Raw genomic sequence first — 22,047 nt, 5'->3', positions numbered from 1 at the left:
TTTATCAAACACACCTCTAATAGCATCTGATAGTGCGTGGTCTATATTCTTTTTTTGTGTTTAAAAATGGTGCAAAATGGCACTCCACGCAAATAATTAAAGGAATAAAAAAAAAATTAAAAGAAGAGATAATGGTCAAAAACACATATGATGTATCATTTTTTTGCGAGTTTCTAACACCATCAAATAATAGTCGAGATGCGTTTTGATAAATAGCTGGTGATAGTTTAGGTAAAAACCGCGACCATCCCATAGTTCAGGTATGAAACTCACCAAAAAGTGATACTTGAGATGTGTTTTTTTTTTCACCATTATCTCCTCAAGAAAAGAAATAGTAATATCTTCAGATCAAGTATTAGAGATTATTTAGTCCAGCTTACCTATATTTATTAGTTGATTTCAGGGGATGCTTAGTTATAAAGTAATTTCTTCTTGATAAATATTTAAACCTTAATCTTTTATTGTTGCACCAAAAAAGAGGAGCATATCAAGAACTGATTGGGATAGCCGTGAGACTTTCTACCATCGTTTTAGGTACTTTGTTCATAGATTCTTGCATGGAAATTGATTGTAGACTTTTCTATTTCTTGCCTTCATCACTTTCTAATTTGGTGGAACTATCTATTATGATTGATATTTTGTCTAAGTTTGGTTATGTTAATAGTGTTACTATTTATCCTGTTACGTTCTACTTCATCATCTTCATTTGTATATTGAATTATGACATTATGTTATTGGCCCTCCAAATTAGGTACTGCGAAAAAGGATCACATGTTGTACCGACTAGTTGATATATATTAAGTTTGTCTTCTTAAACTTAAAAAAAAAAGAAGCTATCTATTATGTTAATCTGGTGCTCTAAACGTTGGTTTTCTTTTTTTCTTTAAGGTGATCTTTAATTTTTGTCCTTCGCCTAATACCCCGAGGTTCTGGGTTCGAACCCCAACTTAGTAAAAAAAAAAAAGGAATATTCGCAATGCAGAATTTTGTGTACAAAATTAAATAATGACATTAAATCAAGGGCATGAAATAAAGAAGCAATATGCATGTGTGTACCTGGAAGACAAACCAAAAGTTTCCTGCAAACTATGCCTTATCAGGTAGAGTTTGCTAAGGCATAGTTTGCTTGCAAAACTCTACCTCAAGGCATAGTTGCAGGTAAATTATGCCCGATGGGGCAGAGTTTGTAGGCAATCTCTGCCTAGCCATTTTTTTTTAATTTTTTCCTGAGCAGGGGTAACCCTGAGGTTTTAGGCAAAGAGCAAAAGTTAAATACTTTCATTTTGATGGGCAAAAATTAAAGACCGCCCCAAAATAAGGGCATTACTGCTATGGGCTGCAACTATTATGTTTATCAGTAGGCGTGTTCGTGAAAAATCGAAAAATCAAATCAAACCGAAGAAAAAAAATCGATACTTTTTGGTTTGATTTGATTTTAGTTTTTAATTTTATAAACTGACAAAATTTGATTTGATTTTGATTTTAAGCAAGAAAATAACCGAAATAACCGAACCGAACCGACAATTTAAATATCTATTTCTCTCTCTCTTGTCGGTTTACTTTTTCATGTATGTATGTATACTTTTATAGAAAAAGTTTGATATTTACGATATTAATCTTTTGCACTCTTGATTCATAATCTATGTTTCTGCCTTTATAGTAATCCAATTTTTGTATTTACTTTCTAGTTAATTTGTTACTTTTATTTTGATAATTCTAAGAATCTATTTCTTGTTCAAAGAATCCTTTAATTATTCATCAAGATATCTCGGTATATCACAACTAGATCTTTAATTTATTGCACAAAAACAAATTCATGGTAAGAACTTTTTTTAAATGTTCCGTGAAAATGGCTAAATTCTTAAATGATGCATACAAATTTTTGGAGAAAGTACATATATAACTTGATTAGGTTTATATTTCTTTCTTTTCTCAAATAGGACTACTTGATTTGGTAGTTTTATGCTAGAAAATAGTCAATTTAATATGTGCTTGGACGTATATTGTCATATATTTAAATAAAAACTGACAAAACCGAAAAAATCGAAAAACCCGACAAAACTGAAAAAAACCGAAGCAATGAAAAACCGACTTAATTGATTTGATTTGATTCTAACATTTGAAAAACCGACTAAGTTGATTTGGTCATATTTTAGAGGATAACAGACTCAAACCGAACCATGAACACCCCAATTTATCAGCTTATATTGACTTGGTATGAAGTAATTGCATGGCTTGTCCTTTGAATGGATTGGTGTTTAATTGTTGCCCTTCAAATGGGCTGGTTTTAACTTTTACCCTTTAAAATCGAACTTATGCCTATAAGAGCATAAGTTCTTTAAGAACACTGTCATAACTTGTGGATATTATGATGCGTAACTTATGCTCTTATAGGTATAATTTCGATTTTGAATGACAAAATTAAAGACCAACACAAAATAGGTAGAAAAGTGCAAATGACCCATTTGGTATGCCAAAAATCTCTTTTTGAATAATTCAGAAGCCCAATGTCACATGGTATGAATATTAAAGGCCCAATAAGGCCCACAAATCGAATAGCAAAATCAGAATATAACCGAAAGAAACTAGAAAAATTGAACTGAACCAAAACAATCGATTCTATAATTCGGTTTGGATTCAGATTACATTTTTTAAATTCGAAAATCATTATATAAATTCTTATTTCGGTTTTGTTTTTACAATTTCTTTCAATTTCCATCAAGATGTATGGTGGGACTGGGATGATAAGATCTCTCCAATTTTAACTACAAGACCAAACACTACTAAAAGAACATGAAATTCGGACGAAATCTATCTGATAATGGCTAGTTAGAAATGTTTCCGACGGACGTTTCGTACGAAATTCCATATTTTAATTTGAATAGCATTCCGAAAAATGTACCCTACTTTGCACAAATTTCAACTTATCAGGTTAATATGTTTCGAATACCAGATGATTATAAGAAACACTTTCATTCTATTTTCTTAATAATTGAAAGTTGTGGGTGGGTAAGGGAGTAAATTTTACCAAATACATGCATAGATACAAATTTTACCAAATACATGCATAGATACACACCACCTAATGGAATTATTACTATTAAGATAGTTGTCATTTGCTTTAACTCCAGCTAAATTTATCATTTTTATCACCTACTATAGTACTAGATAGTTAGGTATATGTTGATATGACTAAAAGTATATTAGAGTATTATTTTCGTCCAAATGATGGGAAATTGGGAGGGCCACACCATTCAGAAAGAAGAAAAAGGAGTGTTTTTCTCACTGTTAAGTAAGGGTGGTCGTTCGATTTTTCGGTTCGATTTTATCAAACTTTGATTTGACTATTTCGGGTTCGGTTTTTTGAAGGTGAACTCCGAACACCGAATCAAACTAGTTCGGTTCGGTTCTTTCGGTTTCGATTTTTTAAAGTTCGGTTCGGTTTCGATTTTTTCAATTCGGTTTTTTTGATATAATATTAGAAGCGATTCCATTGACACTAATTCATATTCTCAAAAGCAATAAAACATAAAACTGATAAATCAAAATCAAAATCAAACAAACAGGATACACAAGAACAGAAAACTATAATCATGATATAGGATTACTAGGTGTTATATATATACCGTAAGAATAATTAAGAAAACACATAAAGGACATACATTAATCCTAAAGACACATCCTAGTTACCTTTCTTTGTTAAGGATATTTGATTTTCTCAATTGAAGTGGAAAATTAGGGATACAAATGCAAAAGAGGACTTATTACAATTGGGTTTTTTTTTTTGCTTTAAACTTAATGGGCCTGGACTATTTAATTTTTTTTTTTTGGGTAATGTATTAAATTTCGGTGCGCGTTCGGTTTTATCAAACTTCAGTTCAGCTATTTCGGTTTCGGTTTCGGTTTTTTTATGGTGGACACCAAACACCGAACCAAACTAGTTAGGTTCGGTTCGGTTTGTTGAAGTTTCGGTTCGATTCGCTTCGATTTTTCGGTTTTCAGTATTTATGCCCAGCCCTACTCTTAAGTTTGCATTCGATCGGCCTTTACATTAGATAAGTACATTTATATACATGATTTTCTTTCGACAAGAAGTTAATTTTACACCAACAAGTAAAAGGAAAAAAGGAACTATTACGTACTATCAATTCAAACTAAGTTACTATGGTAAAAGAAAGGATTTCTATACTAATTCAGTATACCCTAAAGACACTCTTGACACAATATTAACGATTTCACAAAAATGAAATTTCAGCAGATTATCATTTTCTGATCTCATTTTTCACGCACATATTTACTTCTTAAAACTAAAGGATAGAGCAATTATTCTTCTTATTTCTTTTGCACTTTTGATGCTTAATATCAAAGAATTCTTCTTGCTCTGAATAATTTGTGATTTAGATATGTTTCAGGCGGATAAGAGGGATCACCGCAGATTAAGAATTGATTTCACTATATTCATGACTGTTCGTAGCTTAACCTATCTACCTATATATTGCCCGGGGGTCAATAGGTAGATTGCAATCCTTATTGAGTCGAGAAGGGATGTGTAATAGCTGGTCGGAGAATCGGGCATCCACAACTCTTGGATTCGATCGATAGGAGTAGGAGTAGGTAAGTTATATCGATCCAGTAAAAAGAAAGAAAATTTAGTTGATAGAGACGTTAGATTAGGAGGAAACGCTATTTCTAAATAAGTTTACATTTATATATAAACAAGAAAATTAAAAGAAAATTTACAGCAACCTTAGAGTTGAAGATTAAACGAAAAAAACAGAACAGAGACGAAATGGAAGCCGAACTAGAAATAAAAGAAATGTGGGTTATTTTCCTTTTGTCTTTGTTGCTTTGTTTTACCTGCCTTTGTATATATTTATTTATCTTAATAAAAATAAAACCACTAAGCTCAACTTAGTGATAATTAATTAAAAAAAATGAAAAAGAAAAACCAGGACATGAAAATAGAATTATATTATTAGTCACATAGTAATTATTACTAACAATAATGACCACTAACAATTTTAAAATGCGTTTAATGTGTATTTAATTGACCACTAAATTCTAGGTCATATGTCTTCGTCAGTCATCATGCATGAAGAATTTGTAGTATTTGTTCTTTAGAAATAAAAGAAATGATTAAAAAGATTCTTTATGACTTGAAAATAATTGAATGTCAACTCTTCATGCATACGTGAAGACAAGATTAATCAATATTTTGACCTAGCACAATATCCTTTAAATTTTTTAATCTTGAACACAACTCCTGTCAAACTCAAAAATTAAAATAATCCGAATGTTTATTATTTTCATAGTAATTTCTCATTAATTTTTTATCCATGTTATTTATTGAGCTAGATTCCTTGTTATCTATAAGAAGGAAAAGAAAAGAAAAAATAACCAAAAATAAAAGAGTATGGTAAACATTGTCTATCAAATTGACATTTAAAATTAAAAAAATTAGTACTCTCTTCGTCACAAAAACAAGGATGTATTTCGCATTATGAGAATCATCTCATGTGAGTTTTAAAATTAACGGAGTAATGAGAAAAAATATTTAATAAGAATTTAAATTATAAGGTGTAATTTTTGCATTTTCCGTCAATTTCGAAAGTTTGGTGTAATTTTTTGAGACCTCTTGAGCCGAGAGTCTTCCGGAAACAGCCTCTCTATCTTCCGAGATGGGGGATAAGGTCTGCGTACATTTTACCCTCCCCAGACCCCACAATTTGGGATTTCACTGGGTTTGTTGTTGTTGTTGTTGTTGTTGGTGGTGGTGGTGGTGGTGGTGTAATTTTTTGAGATGCAGTTTGCTATTTTTGAAAATCTATTTCTAGTGTTTGACGTAATATTAGTGTTGTAGTTTTTGAGATTTGACGGGACTTTTCGGATTAAATCTTTTTTTTTTCTTTTTTCCCCCCCACATGCCCACAATTGTCTTTAAATATAATAGCCAGAACTTATTAAACATGTGACAGAGATTAAAATTGCAAACTTTAGACGAATTTATTTAAAGGATCAAAATTGCTCAAAAATATATTTAAGGAACCAATTTGGACTAACCTCAAACATAATGGACCATTTACTTCATCTTATGTCGTAATTATAACTTGTTTTATTGCAACAGTCTCGCAAAAATTCACCAATTGTTAGACCCCCACTACTTTGCATTCCCAAGCAATTCTTAAATTCCCTCTTCGATGGTTGCTTAATTATGTGCAACAAACCACTTTAAAATGCAAGAGTAGCTAGGACATAGAGGTTCTATAGTTTTAGAAATGTGGCTTAGTCCAAGTTATGGTTGGAGATTAAATGTTCAAGATAAGTATTCAAAGATTTCTACCTTCCATGACTACTAATTGTACAACATATGTGCTCAAAGACAGGTGTTTCTAGTACGCATTATTTCATTTCATGATGAATCGGTATGATTTCATGATAAATCGGTATGATTTCATGACAAGTCAGTATGACTTCGTGCTATATTCAATCTGATTGTTTTGTTGGAGTACTCACAAACCATATCCGATCATCATGATTTCAGATTAGGTGATATATGGTAGGACATCATCCTATATTTGTCACATCTATTAAGTTACCCATAAATCATACTGGATTGTCATGATTTCCCTATTGAATCGTATTGTAGCTTGTTCTGAAGCTTATAATATGACGACTTCTATTACAAGGGCTTATATGTCTTTTGCCTTGCCACTAAACCTAAATATGCCTATTTTTGCAATATATGCAAATACTGGATCGGGACAAAAAATTACCAGTCCTGCATGGGGATACCCCGAGCGATTTCTTGGTCACATTTGGATGGCAATGAGATTTGAACTCATAACCTTTTATTTGTCCTGATACATATTGAATAATGTGACCATCTTATCAAAAAATGTAAAAGGAATGCATTTTTAGTTAGTTACTTGTATTACTCTATATGTGTCAACACAGGTCTTAGCCCCTAAAGCTGTGGTGATCATGTTCTCCAAATGGATAAATCTCACGATTGCTATCATCAAGCCAATCACTTCTAAAAAAATAGAAATAAGAGATGGATAAATTCTATAGCTAAAAAGTAAAATTTATAGCTAGTTCTATGTTAAGCGATAAATTATTAAAAAAATTAGAACCCCGAACTTTGCGCATAGTGAAAGTTTAGTGCATCAAACTATCTTTTTTATGTTTATTTTTTTAGTTTTATAATGAATGCACACGAAGCCTATACAATGGATGGTCAAGGATGAGCAATTGTACCACCCATGGGTACACAAATTCAACTTTCATATAAAAATCCTATTGGAGTAGACACTAGGGTCAACTTTTTGGTGTTCATAGGAAGTCTTGACTCTTTTGGTATATAGCCGACCTACCTTAGAGAATTTGGACACATGACAAAGAAGCTATCAAATATGTTTAAAAAAAAAAAAAAAGAGATTTGGAGTTGTTAAGTCAAGTAAATAAGAGAAAACGCAAGGACGCGGTAGGATGAACGTGATCCTTCTATTTTTATCAGAGATTTTGAGATCGAGTATTAAAAATAAAGAAAGTTTTGGTAGAGAGTGCTTCCCCTTTTATGGGCCATCTATATGCGACCCAAATCGGGTAAATTCACAAAAAAAATACCACTTTTCAATTCTTGTAACTGAAAAATAGCCATCGTCGACATAGAGTTTTACGTGTAGAATTTGAAATCCATGATAATGATTATTTTCTAAAGACAGGGTAAAAAAGTGGTCAGTGAGCACTACTACACCTGAATCTTGAACAGTTAGGACAATGAATTCCGAATACTCGATGATTATACAAAAGGGAAGAGGTAATATTTAATTATGATGAAAAAACGTTTGAGTTACTGTATATAGCAACTACTTACCCTATCAATTTAACTTAAAAAAAAAAAAAAACTCGACTCAGAATACTTTAAACTATTGGTTTTATAAAATATGGAACTCCTAAGACTGACACTACAAGAAAAAAAATGAAATCGTTTAACTTCTGCACAAACATTCTGCCAATTAAAATACAACGAAACAATTTCACTCTCAAATTGAATTTTTGTTAGTGGAACAATTGAGAATTTGTTTAATTAACTTTCAACCGAAGGTATTTCACAATTTACATCCATTAATTGGCTATTTGTTTTAGACTATAGCCACATGACTTGCAATTTATGGTCAAACAATTAAGACAATCACATGCAAATGGAAACGGAGAATTATAGGGGACAGCTGTCAAAGAAGAGATGTACTATATTAGAAGAGTTAAAAAGGATTAAATATTTTTTTGGGAAATCACATTATTGATTTCAACCAACAATTTGACCAGCATCATCTGTACTATCCATAAAGAAAGAATTATTGCATTATAATGAGCTACCAATGTTTTTGTTCTATATAGGTGGCACTTTTAATTTTTAGTTAAAAAGATTATTTTTAAATAGCAAAACGTGTTAAATCCCCTTCCCCCACACCCCAACCACATCTCCGTTATATACTATCAGTGAGTTTTACCATGTGATAGCAAGTTAGTTACCATCAAATTTTTAATTAAAGTTTCTCAAAAGACTATCTACAATTACTTAATAAATAACTTGATTGTTTAAGAAGTATCTTACATCATCAATACATAAAACTTAAAACTTATAGCATAATTTTTTAAACCTCTTTTGATGTGTGGAATTTTAATCTTGAAAATAAGATAGATTAATAACCTAAAACGTACAACAGATAAAAATGATGATGACGTAAAAAATTGATGGCGTCACACAACATGAATGAGGTACTAACAAGAAGGGAAACTTACGTAAATATACCCTTCGGCCAACTAGTTTATCAAATGTTGCCGAAGTATACACGACCAATACACATCGGTAGTATTTGTTGTATATAGGTATGTATATTACATATATAGGAATGTATATTATATGTATAGATATGTCTAGTAAGAACAACAACATACCCGGTATAATCTTACCAGGTGGGGTAATGTGAAGGATAGAGTGTACGCAGACCGTATCCCTACCTTAGGAGTAAGTATGTATAGTATATATAAATTTAGTATAAATTATACACTGTGTACATATATTATAACTATACGATTGAATGATATTTGACTGTATTTTCCTAACAAGAATATATATGAATGTTGTGGATGACTATTGGCATTAAATATTAATTTCATGGTTGACGATTGAAACAAAAACCTCCCAACTCCCTTAGAAAAAAGTGACACCAAATTAAGCTTCTCCCATCCCCCACAAGAGAAAAGACTTCCATTTCTGTCTTAGTTTTCTGTAGCAGCTGATCATCCATAGAAGATCTTGAAAGCAGAAGCAGAAGCAGATTTCTTTATGGTTTGTATTTATAAAAATAAATTTCAAACTACTACTACTAGTACTACTACAGTATTACTTCTTCTTCTTCACTAAAGTTACAATACTAAGTATGCGTTTGACCATAGAAACCAAACACTTTTTCACTTTTTTTGGAATTTTAGAGTTGGAGTTGGAGTTAGACCATAGTTCTTGCAAATAATATTTTGTTGTTGAAATGTACTTTTTCAACAAGGTTTTGGTTTAAAAAGTGAAAAACCAGGTTTTGGTTGTTTTTCAAATTCCAAATACAACTTCAAGTTGTATTTGAAATTTTCATGGCCAAACACTAATTTTTGGAAAACGTGAAAAAAAATTCTGGAAAAAAGTGACTAATTCTTATGGCCAATCGGGTCCTAAAAAAACAAATTTCCAAGGGAAATTTCCGATGAAATCCATCGGAATTTGTGTTTTTAATAGTGTTATAAATCTAGCTACTCATAAAATTCTGGTCCTTTTTTCTCAATGATCGATCCACAGGATTTAAAGTTCTGGTCCTTCTCTTATTGATTGATCGATATGACTTATAATCCGTCTTCTTGGATCCTTTATATACTTAGTTATTAGTCATTTCTACCTAATAAGGAATTAGCTGTGAAGTTCGTCCCTAATATATTGGGGAATATCTCGTAGGCAATAAGACTTTTTGACAATCCGTTATCAAATAGGATAAGCAATGGGTTCTTTTTTTGCTATTTAGTGACAGAAGTTGTTTGTTGCTAATATTTATTTTTGTGATTAGGAACATAGGGTTAATTACTTACTTCTTCTTTCCTCCCCATCTTCACTTTTGATTTCTCTTCTTTGTTATGTCGTACCGATCAAATTGGTTTTAAAAAATCAGTTGCTATTATTATTGGATGAATCAAGGTTTCTCCTTTAATTTTTCCGATAAGACAAGACATCATCCACCATCTACATATTGCTTGCATAAGAAGTTAGGGTTAATAAGGATTAGGCAATACTCCGACATTTTTCTTCTTACTTGAATATGTTGATATTGTTTACTATTTTTTTTGTTAATTATCATTTACCTAAATTCATCAGGCAAAGTGTATCACATAAATCGGGAAGTAGAATAACGCCCGAGATGAATTTAAATGGAGTAATAACATGATTAGTGAGAGTACATATAGTCGATCCCGGCTAGCTAGCTTGTTTGGGAGTAAGGTATTATAGTAGCAGTAGTAGTGGTAGCAGTATTTTCTTATGAGTTTAAGTGATATGTTTTTTACACCACGTCACATTTATATATTATACGAATTCCACATTTTAAAAAGACTTACATGTAAATATAATTTTATTTATTAACGGTGTATGTAACTTAACTTATTTTGAATTGTCGGTTTCTATCAACATATTAATTCATATATATTTTTTTATATATAAATACACAATCCAGGGCTATTCTTGCATCAAGAAGCTCTTTAGCTAAAGGATAGACAATATGGCTGAAGAACCAATGGAACATCATGAAGAAACAATAATCATGACAAGTGATGAGTCCATTGATCTGAATGAAGAAGTTGCTGATGAAGCCATTGAGGTTATGAGTGTGGAAAGTGAGCAAATAGCACAAGGAAATAATAGTCGCTGTGGAAATGAAATAAACAACAAGAGCAGAGTGAGGCAATATGTAAGATCAAAAATGGCAAGGCTTCGATGGACTCCTGATCTTCATCTCTCTTTTGTTCGTGCCATTGAAAGACTTGGTGGTCAAGAAAGTAAGTCCACCTACTTCTTTACAATGTAGTTATTCTGCATTTTTTTTAGGTTATATGCACTGATCGTGTAAATTTAAAGATCATTTTACACTATTGGTGAATGTTATAAAGGCGAATCCAGGATTTCAAGAGGATGAGTTCACCATTAGCTACGGGGTTTTTTTGATTTCTTTTGCTTTTGGTTCGTTGCAGCTTAGCGCCTATGGGGTTTTTTGATTTCTTTTGCCTTTTGAAACTTGTGTAATTAGAAATAAAGGGGAAGATGTAATATAAAAAAAGAAACACGTTTTGTACTTTTGGGTAATTAGAATTATTGAAGAAAAAGGAAAGTTAAAATGCTGCTTTAGAAGAAAAAAAAAAGCATAAAACATGTAGTTATTCTGCATTTATTTTTTATTTTTTTTAGGTTATATGCACTGATCGTGTAAATTTAAAGATCATTTTACACTATTGGTGAATGTTATAAAGGCGAATCCAGGATTTCAAGAGGATGAGTTCACCATTAGCTACGGGGTTTTTTGATTTCTTTTGCTTTTGGTTCGTTGCAGCTTAGCGCCTATGGGGTTTTTTGATTTCTTTTGCCTTTTGAAACTTGTGTAATTAGAAATAAAGGGGAAGATGTAATATAAAAAAAGAAACACGTTTTGTACTTTTGGGTAATTAGAATTATTGAAGAAAAAGGAAAGCTAAAATGCTGCTTTAGAAGAAAAAAAAAGCATAAAATATGCTAGAGCTCGGGTTCGATCCCAGGACCTTCAGGAAATAAAAACAACCCTTAACCAGTGCTCCACTTGGCCTAATTTGACCATGTGTTCCTTTAGTTAATATTAGATATATTTGTAGAATTATACACATAATATATCGAATTTAGTCGAGTGACCATGTGTTGACGTGATCCAAAATTTGTACCTAAATTCTCCTCTGGATGGCAGGTTAGTTAGTTATCATTTTTATCAGGATGCTGATTAATAGTATAAATGTCTTTTACATTATCAGTATATAGGACTTAAACTCGATAACTACATATAACATGACCATGATAAGTGACTAAGTGTGATTACTACTTTGCAGGAGCTACTCCAAAATTGGTTCTTCAGATGATGAATGTGAGAGGACTCAGCATTGCCCATGTAAAAAGTCACCTCCAGGTTTGGATATAATTTGTGACAACTATCTATAATTATTAATTTCTTTTGCTGCTGTATATATCTTTAATTAAGGTTGTTTTTAAAAGTTTTTTCTATAAAGAAAGTCATTGTTCAAGTTCTTTTTCTTTTCACTAACCTACTACTTGATCTAGATGTATCGAAGCAAGAAACTTGGAGAATTTGGACAAGGTAAAATCTTCAAAGAATTGCAAGTTTTTCCTTCTTTTGGGCTACTTATATGTGCAAGTATTTTGTAAGGTACGCAATATTGATACTTCTATTAACTTAGGTTATTCCCTAAGTTAGCATTATTCAATTCCTAAGATAGGAAATAAACTCATCACCACACACATTTGTCATATAACATTAACCATGATTAAGTTATATGAGTTTTCATTTCAAGTTTTAGTTGTTGAGATTAAATTTCTTGGTTTAATGTACTTACCGTTAACATCATTCAATTGTTAAGATAGGAAGTGGACTCAATGTGGAGCCTCAAACTAATACAAAAAAGTTAAAAAAGTTGCTAGAATGTCATAATTGGTATTTAAACCTTAATACAACTTTTAAACCGCCTTCGACCTCTACTGGTACACTAGAATGTTCCCTTAAAGCTGGTCTAATACTACTAGTATCAGAAATGCATCTCCTTCGCCTGCTCGAGAGATTTCTATGCCAGTCGAGAATAATGGCTCTGTTAAGGTGGCACGCTTTAGTCCCATAAGCTTATGCATATACCTGCTTTCCCTTGAAATATACATAGTAAACCACTTTAAACTCGCAGTTAGTGTTAACCCAACATTTAACAATTTGTATATACTCCTTCCGGCAAAAAAAAAAAATTGTGTTTGTGTACTCATATAATTTCTATAGGCCCTTTTTCTCTTTTGCAATGATATATATATATATATATATATATATATATATATATATATATATATATATATATATATATATATATACACTAGCTATTGCTCAATCTATATGTACACTTTTACAGTACTAGGCCATGGTCATAGAGCAATGCAAGGAAGAAGTTATCTCTATGGAAATTTAAACCAAAGATTATTTAACCCTCTTCATGACTTCAAAATGAAGAATGGTGCAATTGTGTTGGCAAGGAATTTTAACGACGATGACAACGTTAACAATCATTTCCAAAATTCATTTGCTAGTCGACATGACACAAAGGAAATATTCTCCAGGTGATTAAGAATTTTCTTTCTATTTTATATGACACTATTCTTTTTTCTTTTCCAAGAGAATCACACTTTTTTATATTTGGAAATAATTGGGCTTTTAAATTTTTAATTTACCTTAATAACATTATTTTATAGCCGCTCAAACGTCATGACATGTTTATGACTATGGGTGTCAAATGGAGTAATTGGCTAAATTCACTACTAGAAAAAGAGATTTTTCCCACCGACATTCAGTGGGAAATTTGTGCTATACAAAATGATTTTCCAGCCTAATTCCCACCGAACTAGTTCACTGGGAAAACACATGGTAGGAAACAGGTTCCCATTGAAGCGCTGGGAAACTTCCTGATTTTCCAGTGTGAAAACACTACCTTTTATTTTTTTCCCACCGAGTCAGTGTGAAATAGCCACTGAACATTTTTCGGTAAGAAAATAGAGTTTTTTTAGTAGTGATTTGAGTGGTCAAAAATGAGTTGAGTTAATAAATGGACAGATCATTAATTAATCCGTCCAAAGGTTATTTAGGTTGAGATATGCTAGTTTAAGATGGGTTAAACAATCTGTTAAGCCCAACCTGCCCAATTCTATGAGTTTCTTTGTCTGTTTTCCTATAATTTGTATATTTATCTAATAGTAAATGTTTTTCCTTATTATGACTATATATAACATAACAAACAAAAAACGAATTATGAAATATTTTGATAAGATTTTCTCATGGATCAATTTGGACTATATTTAGCTCAAATTAGCCCAATTACTTTTATATGGACTATAAATGAAAGGATCAAAATGGGATGAGTCATGAGTTAATAAACAAGCTGGTCATTAACTTGCACAAACTTATTTAATCATATTTTCATTAGTTAATTTTGCCACCCCTATCTATGACCACATATTTAAAAAAAAAAAAAAATCATATTTCCCCTAAAATTTCGTGTGCTCAATGAAACATGTTCACATAAATATCCTTCTTATATTCAATGCGCTCATATATAGATACTTGGGATGGTCTTCCAATCAAGGTACCAATTTGTACAGAAAGAAAATCTTGGAAAACCATGAAATTGGTCCTGTTAGGCAAAGACATCTTCTTGAAGAAAAAAGGTGGCCTCCATGTGAATTCAATCAAAATAAGTTGAATTCTCAATCTTTATTTCATCAAACTCAGCATACCGGACCAACATCATTTGGGGCAAGCAATTTTGTACAAGTGCCAAAATGGAGTTGCAGATATAAGAGCCTTGAGCCAAGATTTAAGACTCCTCTTAGATTTGAGGTAAACTTTTTCAATATTTTGTACTAATTTTGATTTAATGCTATGTTATCTAGCTTAGTCATTTAAATTCAGTTGGTTTTTGTGAGAGATGTGAGCATTCAACCCAAAAGCTTAAAACATGTGTGCAGTCATGATTCATCACAAATTTTTAAACTTATTTGAAAACTTTTATACGACGGATGAGGAAGTATATTCTCTAGACTCTCTCACACGTGTAACTCGGTTATTTGAATTTACATGTGACTCTATGTTTTGACTAAGTTGAAAAATGATTGTGAAAATGGATTTACCAATTAAAGTTTGGCTCGGATACGATGTGAAAGAATCTAAGCATCCAATTTGGGAACTTTTGCCAATGACCAATGGGTGAAGTACCCAAAGATATTATAAACCCGTGGAAATGATTATAAAATCAACGATTACACTCTATACTTATCTTATTTAGAAAAAAAATATTTACAAATATCGAGCAGATATGTACGTTGTATACCTTCGGGGTATATAATTTACATTTGTATACCTAATGGTAATATAACAATAAAACTTGGATCACATTGTATTCCGTAAGGTATACAAAATATGAATTGTATATCTTGAAGGTATACAATGTATATAATTGCTGTAATGTAAAGGGGTGAATTCGTAAATAGGTATAAACGAGTAAATATTTTATTCTGCCTGGATAATCATGAAAAAAACCCTTTTATTTTTGTATTAACTCGGAGATTAACATCCTAAGTTAGTATTAACGATAGGTCTTTGATATGGACTAAAATCCAAAATTAAGCTACAATTCTTTTACCAAATTGGCAATTCTGCACTTCTATCACTGCTTTACTTGTGTATTAATTTTGATGTGCAGATGAAACAAGACGAGATGTTCATTAGAGAAAAAAATTGGTTCCCTGATTTGCAATTGGGATTGAGCAGAAGTGAAGACAATAATACTAAGGAGCAAATTATACACCATAATGACAACAAGATGGAGTACTCAGATATAAACACAATGCTCTCTCTTTCTTTGCCTTCTTATTCATCAAGTGCAACCTAAGATAAGACCCCATGCAGCGATAGCAAATAGAGGCATGTCAGATCGGATATGAGCGAGTTGAAAACAAATTTGATGAGAACGGACAAAATATTCGACCCGCCCATATTAATATGGACGAAAAATGAGTTAAGTGACGGATAATAGAAAGTTGATTAGCTTGATATATACTTTGTTGATACATAGATAAAGAACAGCCTAGGTAGGAGGCTAGTACTTGAGATCTGACCATGTATGCATATTATAATCAAAAGGGTCCAATTGCATTAGAGTGAGATCTCCTAAGTACTTGCCTTATAGGCCGTTAGGGTTTATGTTGTTTGGATTTTTTAGAAGCATTATCGGTTGTGTGTCAGATCCTCCAAAAGTTATGTCCTTTTTGAAAATTTGACGTGTATGAGTGCATCAATATTTTTGAAAAGTTTGAGCAACATAGGTTCAATTCTCTCTCGGGTTGGCATGTAGGAGCATGGAACTTATAGGTAATGACAAGTTGATTAATTTATCTGGAGATTAAAGTATATTTAAGATGAGTCATCGTAAATTTGAGATTAATTTGGCTGAAGATTGAGCCTCCGTTGCACTTTTCTATATGTAATTAGTCCTTGTAAGGGTGGAGGTTCTAGAATTAAGACATAGTAGTTTGTTTCATGTTCTAAGCGACCAACGGTATTTGTCATATTTTGAACTCCAAGATCTTGATTTAACTAAATGAAATCTTGTATAACTAGGAGTTTCTCCATATATGAGACTCGAGCCCGAGATCTATAATCAAAGGTGAAGAGATCTCATACATGATACATTCCACATATGTACTTAAGGAGTGTCAGCCGACATCCCTTCATAGGAAATTACATTGTGTCGTAGGTAAAAATATATTTTTTATGTATGGATATTACATATTGATACCATTGGCTTCTTTATATTTTGAAATCACCCCCACCTTCCATTTTGTAAAAATTCTGATTGCGCCACATTCCTGGGAGGTAAATATTTCCTAAATTTCACTCGGAAATAATATGACCAATAAGGTTTGCCTTTTTTTAGTGCATTTTCATATCTACATGATATATGTAGTTGTAAACAACCTTATGCAACTCTCTCTTACTTCCAAATATTTTTCTGCAAACCAACTTTAATCGATAATTGAAAGGACGTATAAATATATAAAACCTCAAGTCAAATTATTTAAAAGAAACCAGCTGTGAATATTAAGATATTTTATTTCCTAAGGGAAAACATGAAGTTCTTTTCTGGTATTCTTAAGCTATTCATTGCCTCAATATGATAACCACATGGATGTGCATTTGGTTGTGTTTGTTACTTTTTATTTTTTTAATCGTAGAAATGTACATACATACCTTAGTTTGATATCCTATGGATTTCATAAGCACGAGGAAGATATAGCAAATATTTAGCCCTTTCTCCAATTACAGGTCTACACAATTTATCAAAACTATTTTTTGTACACAAATCATAGACAGCATTGCCTCGTGTTGTACCATTTGCTAGATTTGCTGTACCTTCTTATCAAACTTTTTGGCAAATTTTCACACTATTAAGGTACATGCTCTTGTAAGATACAGAAATCTTGAATTAATTCACCTATTGGCAATTGATGTAGGCCCTTAGAGATAATGAAAGGTTCAAAAGTTTTCAATAATGAGGCCATTGAGAACTTGTTAATCATTAAAAACTTGAAGGGGTCATAGTTATTTTAGGAAAAGTAAGCAGCTAATCTAGTTATTTCTAATTTATTGTGGCTTGTTGGATCTAATCGTTACATTTCCCTATTAATGATTTTAAACATTGTTTGATAAGAAAAGAATAATTTTTCGTTAGAGTCAATAGTGTACAGGCCCTTTCACGTGGGATAAATGTGTGTAAATTATGACGGACACAAGTCATCGATTATGATGCTGATTGACAACCGTCTAGTCAGTCAGTCTTGCACTCTTTGATAGACATCTTTGGTGCTCTCTACTCTTTTCTTTTATTTTTTTCACACCTCTAAATATCTTGTATACTAAATGTAGTAATAAATCAACTCCAAGGGAGGAGGATAGTCTAAAAGTTGTCTTCTTCTAGAGTGGGATTAGTAATTAGTTATGTCCATTGTAATAGTTAGTGTACTTTAAAGAAGAGGAAAAAGTAGTATACTTGGAAGAAACAAAGGGTATTTTCTGTGAAAATATGTAAGAATCTAAGCAGAAGTACTATGTAAAGTGAAATTGATAAACATGTCAGGAAGGTCGTAAAAATTTCCCTTTTATGCAAGGTGATGATGATTGGCCAAAAAATATGTCACATAGGACAGTCCTATTCACCAGTGTCCAATTATTGAAAAGATATTAGACAGCCCATGATTCATCTCCAAATTCATATTAAACTTTTTAGTAGAACTGAACTAAATAACCACCTATCCAATCAGTTAAATTTAAAATAGTTGACGAATATATAATACATATATATTGTATATATATATAGGTGTATAATTAATGTCTAATCTATATATATGGGTTCGGAAAGCTAAATATTGAATCCAGTTGACTATTTGTGTAAAGATTTTGTACCTTTTAGTACTCCGTCTCAATTAATTATGTGGTCGTATTTGAGTGGACACACAAAAAAAATTGATAACCTTAAAAATAAATATGACATACTTTTTGATATAGACTAAAGAAAAATATGACCAAATTTTATAATTGACTTCTACTAATATCCTAATTAGTCACTTAAATCAACCACAAATCTAATTAATCAATCCTGGATTTTATCATGATATTTCAATTTCATATCTTCACGAGACTAGGACCATCTACACCCACCCCCACCCCCCCTCTACAATGGACCCTTCTCTCCATATCTGTCACATGTTTCCCACTAACATCCCTATCTGAACAATTTAATGAATGGGCCATAACTTGTATATGGGGACAAATTAAAGCCAGATTAACAAAGCAAACACAATGGATTGGTACAATTCCAATGCACATTAAATGGATCTTTTAATTAATTTCTTCTTTCATTGGATATATAGATCATAATGAACCATTTTCTTTTGTTTCATTATGTTGAATTTGAGTATATTATGGAGCCATTTGGACAAAAGATTTCCCCTATTTTATTCAAAACATTGTTAGTTTTGGGGGTAAATATCTCAAAAGGTCATTAAACTTTGAGAAATTATGTAGTAAAGTCATTAAATTTTGCTACATATCAATAAAATCACTCAACTTTGACCTGTTATCTCATAAAATCACTCAACTACATATGTCATTAAAAAAATCTGACATGGAAATATTAATTAATTATTTTATGTCACGTAGATGTGAGCCCCACAATAAAATAAAATAAATTCATATCTTTATCAGAGGGTCATGGTAGATGAATTGGTCAAAACATACATAAATATTCATTGAATCCTTTTTGCATTACGTTAGAAGTTTTCTTTGTGTTAATGAAATTCAACAATCGATAAATATACATAACAAAATAATTCACCTATGAACACTATAATTTCTTAGAAAAAGAAATTCAACTGATCACCCTTAGAACTTGCGGTCCAGTGTGGCTTTGCCATTGTGCGCTGAATTAAAGCTATTGTATTATAGTCTCTCCATTTTGATTTATGTGGCATTACTTTTTTTTTTTTTTTTAAATTGCTCTAAAGTTGTACTTTGGATGAGGGTCAATCCGTAGGCAAAGATATGGATTTATTTTATTTTATTATGTGGCCCACGTCTACATGACATAAAATAATTAATTAATATTGTCATGTCAGATTTTTTTGATGACATGTAGTTGAGTGATTTTATGAGATAATAAGCCAAAGTTAAGTGATTTTATTGATACGTGGCAAAGTTTAATGACTTTACTACATAATTTCTCAAAATTCAATGACCTTTTGAGATATTTACCCTTAGTTTTGGTTAGTTTCTAAGATAAGTTGGTTTTGACCAGTTTCTCGACTTTCAAATATCATTTTTCAATTTTTAAAAACTCATTTTTTTAAAGCTTTTAACCAAATCTATGTCCAAATGCTTAGTATATACTATATACTGTTGGAAAACTTAGATCTGAAGAATCTTCTAATTCAAAGGGCAAATCTTGAATATCCAAGTGTGAGATATGGTATATAGTGGAGCATATTTATTTTTCTCTTGAATATTGGAACTTTTTGGTAAATGATAGGAAAGAAGCACATGGTTTTGTTGCTAGACATTTTAGTTATAATATATATATTTGGGAAATAGGACAAGCAAATATTTCACATTACTCTATGAACTATAATCTATTATACTTGACGCTTCAGATAAGTAAAAGGGCCCATCTAACACCTCACTTTCCCATGAAAACAACATCCCACCTGACTTTGCTTGGAGATATTGACAGATAAAAACTAGTCTCAAAAGAAGATCTCTCTATGTACTATTGCATTTCCACAAAAATAATAATAATAATAATAATAATAATAATAAACCAACAAATAAAGAGAAAAATGAATATTTTTCTTGAAAAAGATGGTCCAATTTCTCTTTCTTTCTCTTTAATTTCACTTTGATGAAAATATCAAAATTTTGGATGAACATTTCCGTCCTGAGATTTATGGTGGAAACACCATCGAAAGTAGTTGCGACGAATACAATTTCGACAGGTTTATGATGGGAAGTCCGTAAGAAATTCTGATTTTTCGATTAGTCTCCTATCGACATGGACATGATAATTCTTGATGCAAGATCGTAGAATAAAAAACTTATTATCTCGTCTATTTAAATTAGTAAGTGGAAGAAAGTGGCTACTAAAAGAAGACGTGACTCCCTTTGTTCTAATTTATGTGATAAAGTTTGAATAAATTGTAAATTTAACAAAGAAATGAATTTTTAAAAATTTGTGGTCATAAGCATGTTGCAACAATTGTGTCGGTTATAAATTTCTTAAAACTTATAATCTTAAACATTTCATAATATTGATGTGACTATAAAAGATTCTCACTAATAATAATAATATGAGAAAACTAATTAACTTATTTCCAAATTACTGTTATTTTCTTTTTAACTAACTAAAAAGAAAATAATGCTATAATTGAGCTAATGAACTTATAGGCTGTAACCAAAACCTTTTCCCATTCATCGCCCTTTCTCTTTGGCTATTTCCAAAACAAGGACCATAGTGGCCTACTGTGTAGTTAGCCTGTTCACCTACTCCAACCAGGAGAATTCAACCATCCAGCTGTTGACAAGTGTCAAGTGTTGGTGGAGACACCTGTCCTTTCAGCAACTGTGAGCCCCACTTTGAGCTGACTTGGCAATTCAATCATGGATAAACTTGTGTCACCAGTAAGGCATATGCCCCCTGGGTCCCAAATTTTGCATACTTAACCAGCCAACTCACATTATTGAACTAATGGAGGGCTATGGCCTATGGGAAAGGTGTTCATGGAAAAAGAATCTTGATTTATGGATCCAAAGGGGAAGTACATAATGAGGTGAGATTAATATATTACTAGTGGCATATATTTCACCACTCAGCAAGTAATTTCAGTTTTGCCTTTAAGTTCACACATAAATAAAGTCAGAAATATTTACACAATTATCAAATCACTTAAAAAATACTTATACGTAAATTTCTTTAATAAGCATATACTTGGTAACTTGATAAAGATATACTCCGTTTATTCCAGTATATTTGGTAAAACTTGACTCGACATAAAGTTTAAGAAAGAAATGAAGATTTAAACTTGTAATCTTAAGCATGATATAATGATATTTGTATGGATATAGACTTTTGAAATTGGTGATCGTAAACTTTTCATAACACTTCTTTAGCTATAACACAATCAGGTCACTTATAAATTACTTATACGTAAGTTTCTATAATAAGCATATACTTAGTAACTTTGTAAAGTTATACTCCATTTATTCTGTTTGGTAAAGCTTGACTCGACATAAAGCTTAAGAAAAAAATAAAAACTTTTAAACTTGTGGTCTTAAACATGATATAACGATATTTGTACAGTTATAGACTTTTGAAATTAGTGGTCTTAAACTTTTCATTACAGTTCCTTAGCTATAAAAAGCTTCTCAATAAGAGTAAAATTAATTATTTTTAAGTATTGAAACATATATATCATTCTTTTTTAAAGAGACTAATAAGAAAATAATGTCAAACAAACTAGAATATATGGAGCTAATCTACTATAATAAATAAAACTACACTTATAAGTAAAACTTTTCTTGCACTATCAATAAATATACTAACTATCCTGAAAGGAAT

At 31.4% G+C, this 22,047-nt stretch overlaps 1 protein-coding gene across 1 annotated transcript; it reads left to right on the top strand.

Moving 5' to 3' along the window:
* Window positions 1-9,156: 9,156 nt before the first annotated feature.
* Window positions 9,157-16,213, top strand: LOC132620282 (uncharacterized). Its single transcript, XM_060334954.1, has 7 exons — window positions 9,157-9,355; window positions 10,776-11,097; window positions 12,169-12,245; window positions 12,398-12,434; window positions 13,246-13,450; window positions 14,444-14,723; window positions 15,586-16,213. The coding sequence occupies exons 2-7, from the start codon at window positions 10,821-10,823 to the stop codon at window positions 15,772-15,774; spliced, it is 1,065 nt and encodes a 354-aa protein (XP_060190937.1). The 5' UTR covers window positions 9,157-9,355; window positions 10,776-10,820; the 3' UTR covers window positions 15,775-16,213.
* Window positions 16,214-22,047: the final 5,834 nt, after the last annotated feature.

This window comes from Lycium barbarum, chromosome 11, assembly GCF_019175385.1.
Source record: "Lycium barbarum isolate Lr01 chromosome 11, ASM1917538v2, whole genome shotgun sequence".
In the NCBI taxonomy this organism is placed as follows: domain Eukaryota; kingdom Viridiplantae; phylum Streptophyta; class Magnoliopsida; order Solanales; family Solanaceae; genus Lycium; species Lycium barbarum.
The sequence above is the reverse complement of the archived record's forward strand: the minus strand, read 5'-3'. Positions and strand labels throughout refer to the sequence as shown.

Excerpts from the sequence above, each read along its gene's own strand:
- LOC132620282 (XM_060334954.1), top strand. The coding sequence starts at position 10,821 with ATGGCTGAAGAACCAATGGAACATCATGAAGAAACAATAATCATGACA. Across the intron at positions 12,246-12,397 it reads ATGTAAAAAGTCACCTCCAG|ATGTATCGAAGCAAGAAACT; the intron begins GTTTGGATATAA and ends TACTTGATCTAG. Across the intron at positions 13,451-14,443 it reads ACAAAGGAAATATTCTCCAG|ATACTTGGGATGGTCTTCCA; the intron begins GTGATTAAGAAT and ends GCTCATATATAG.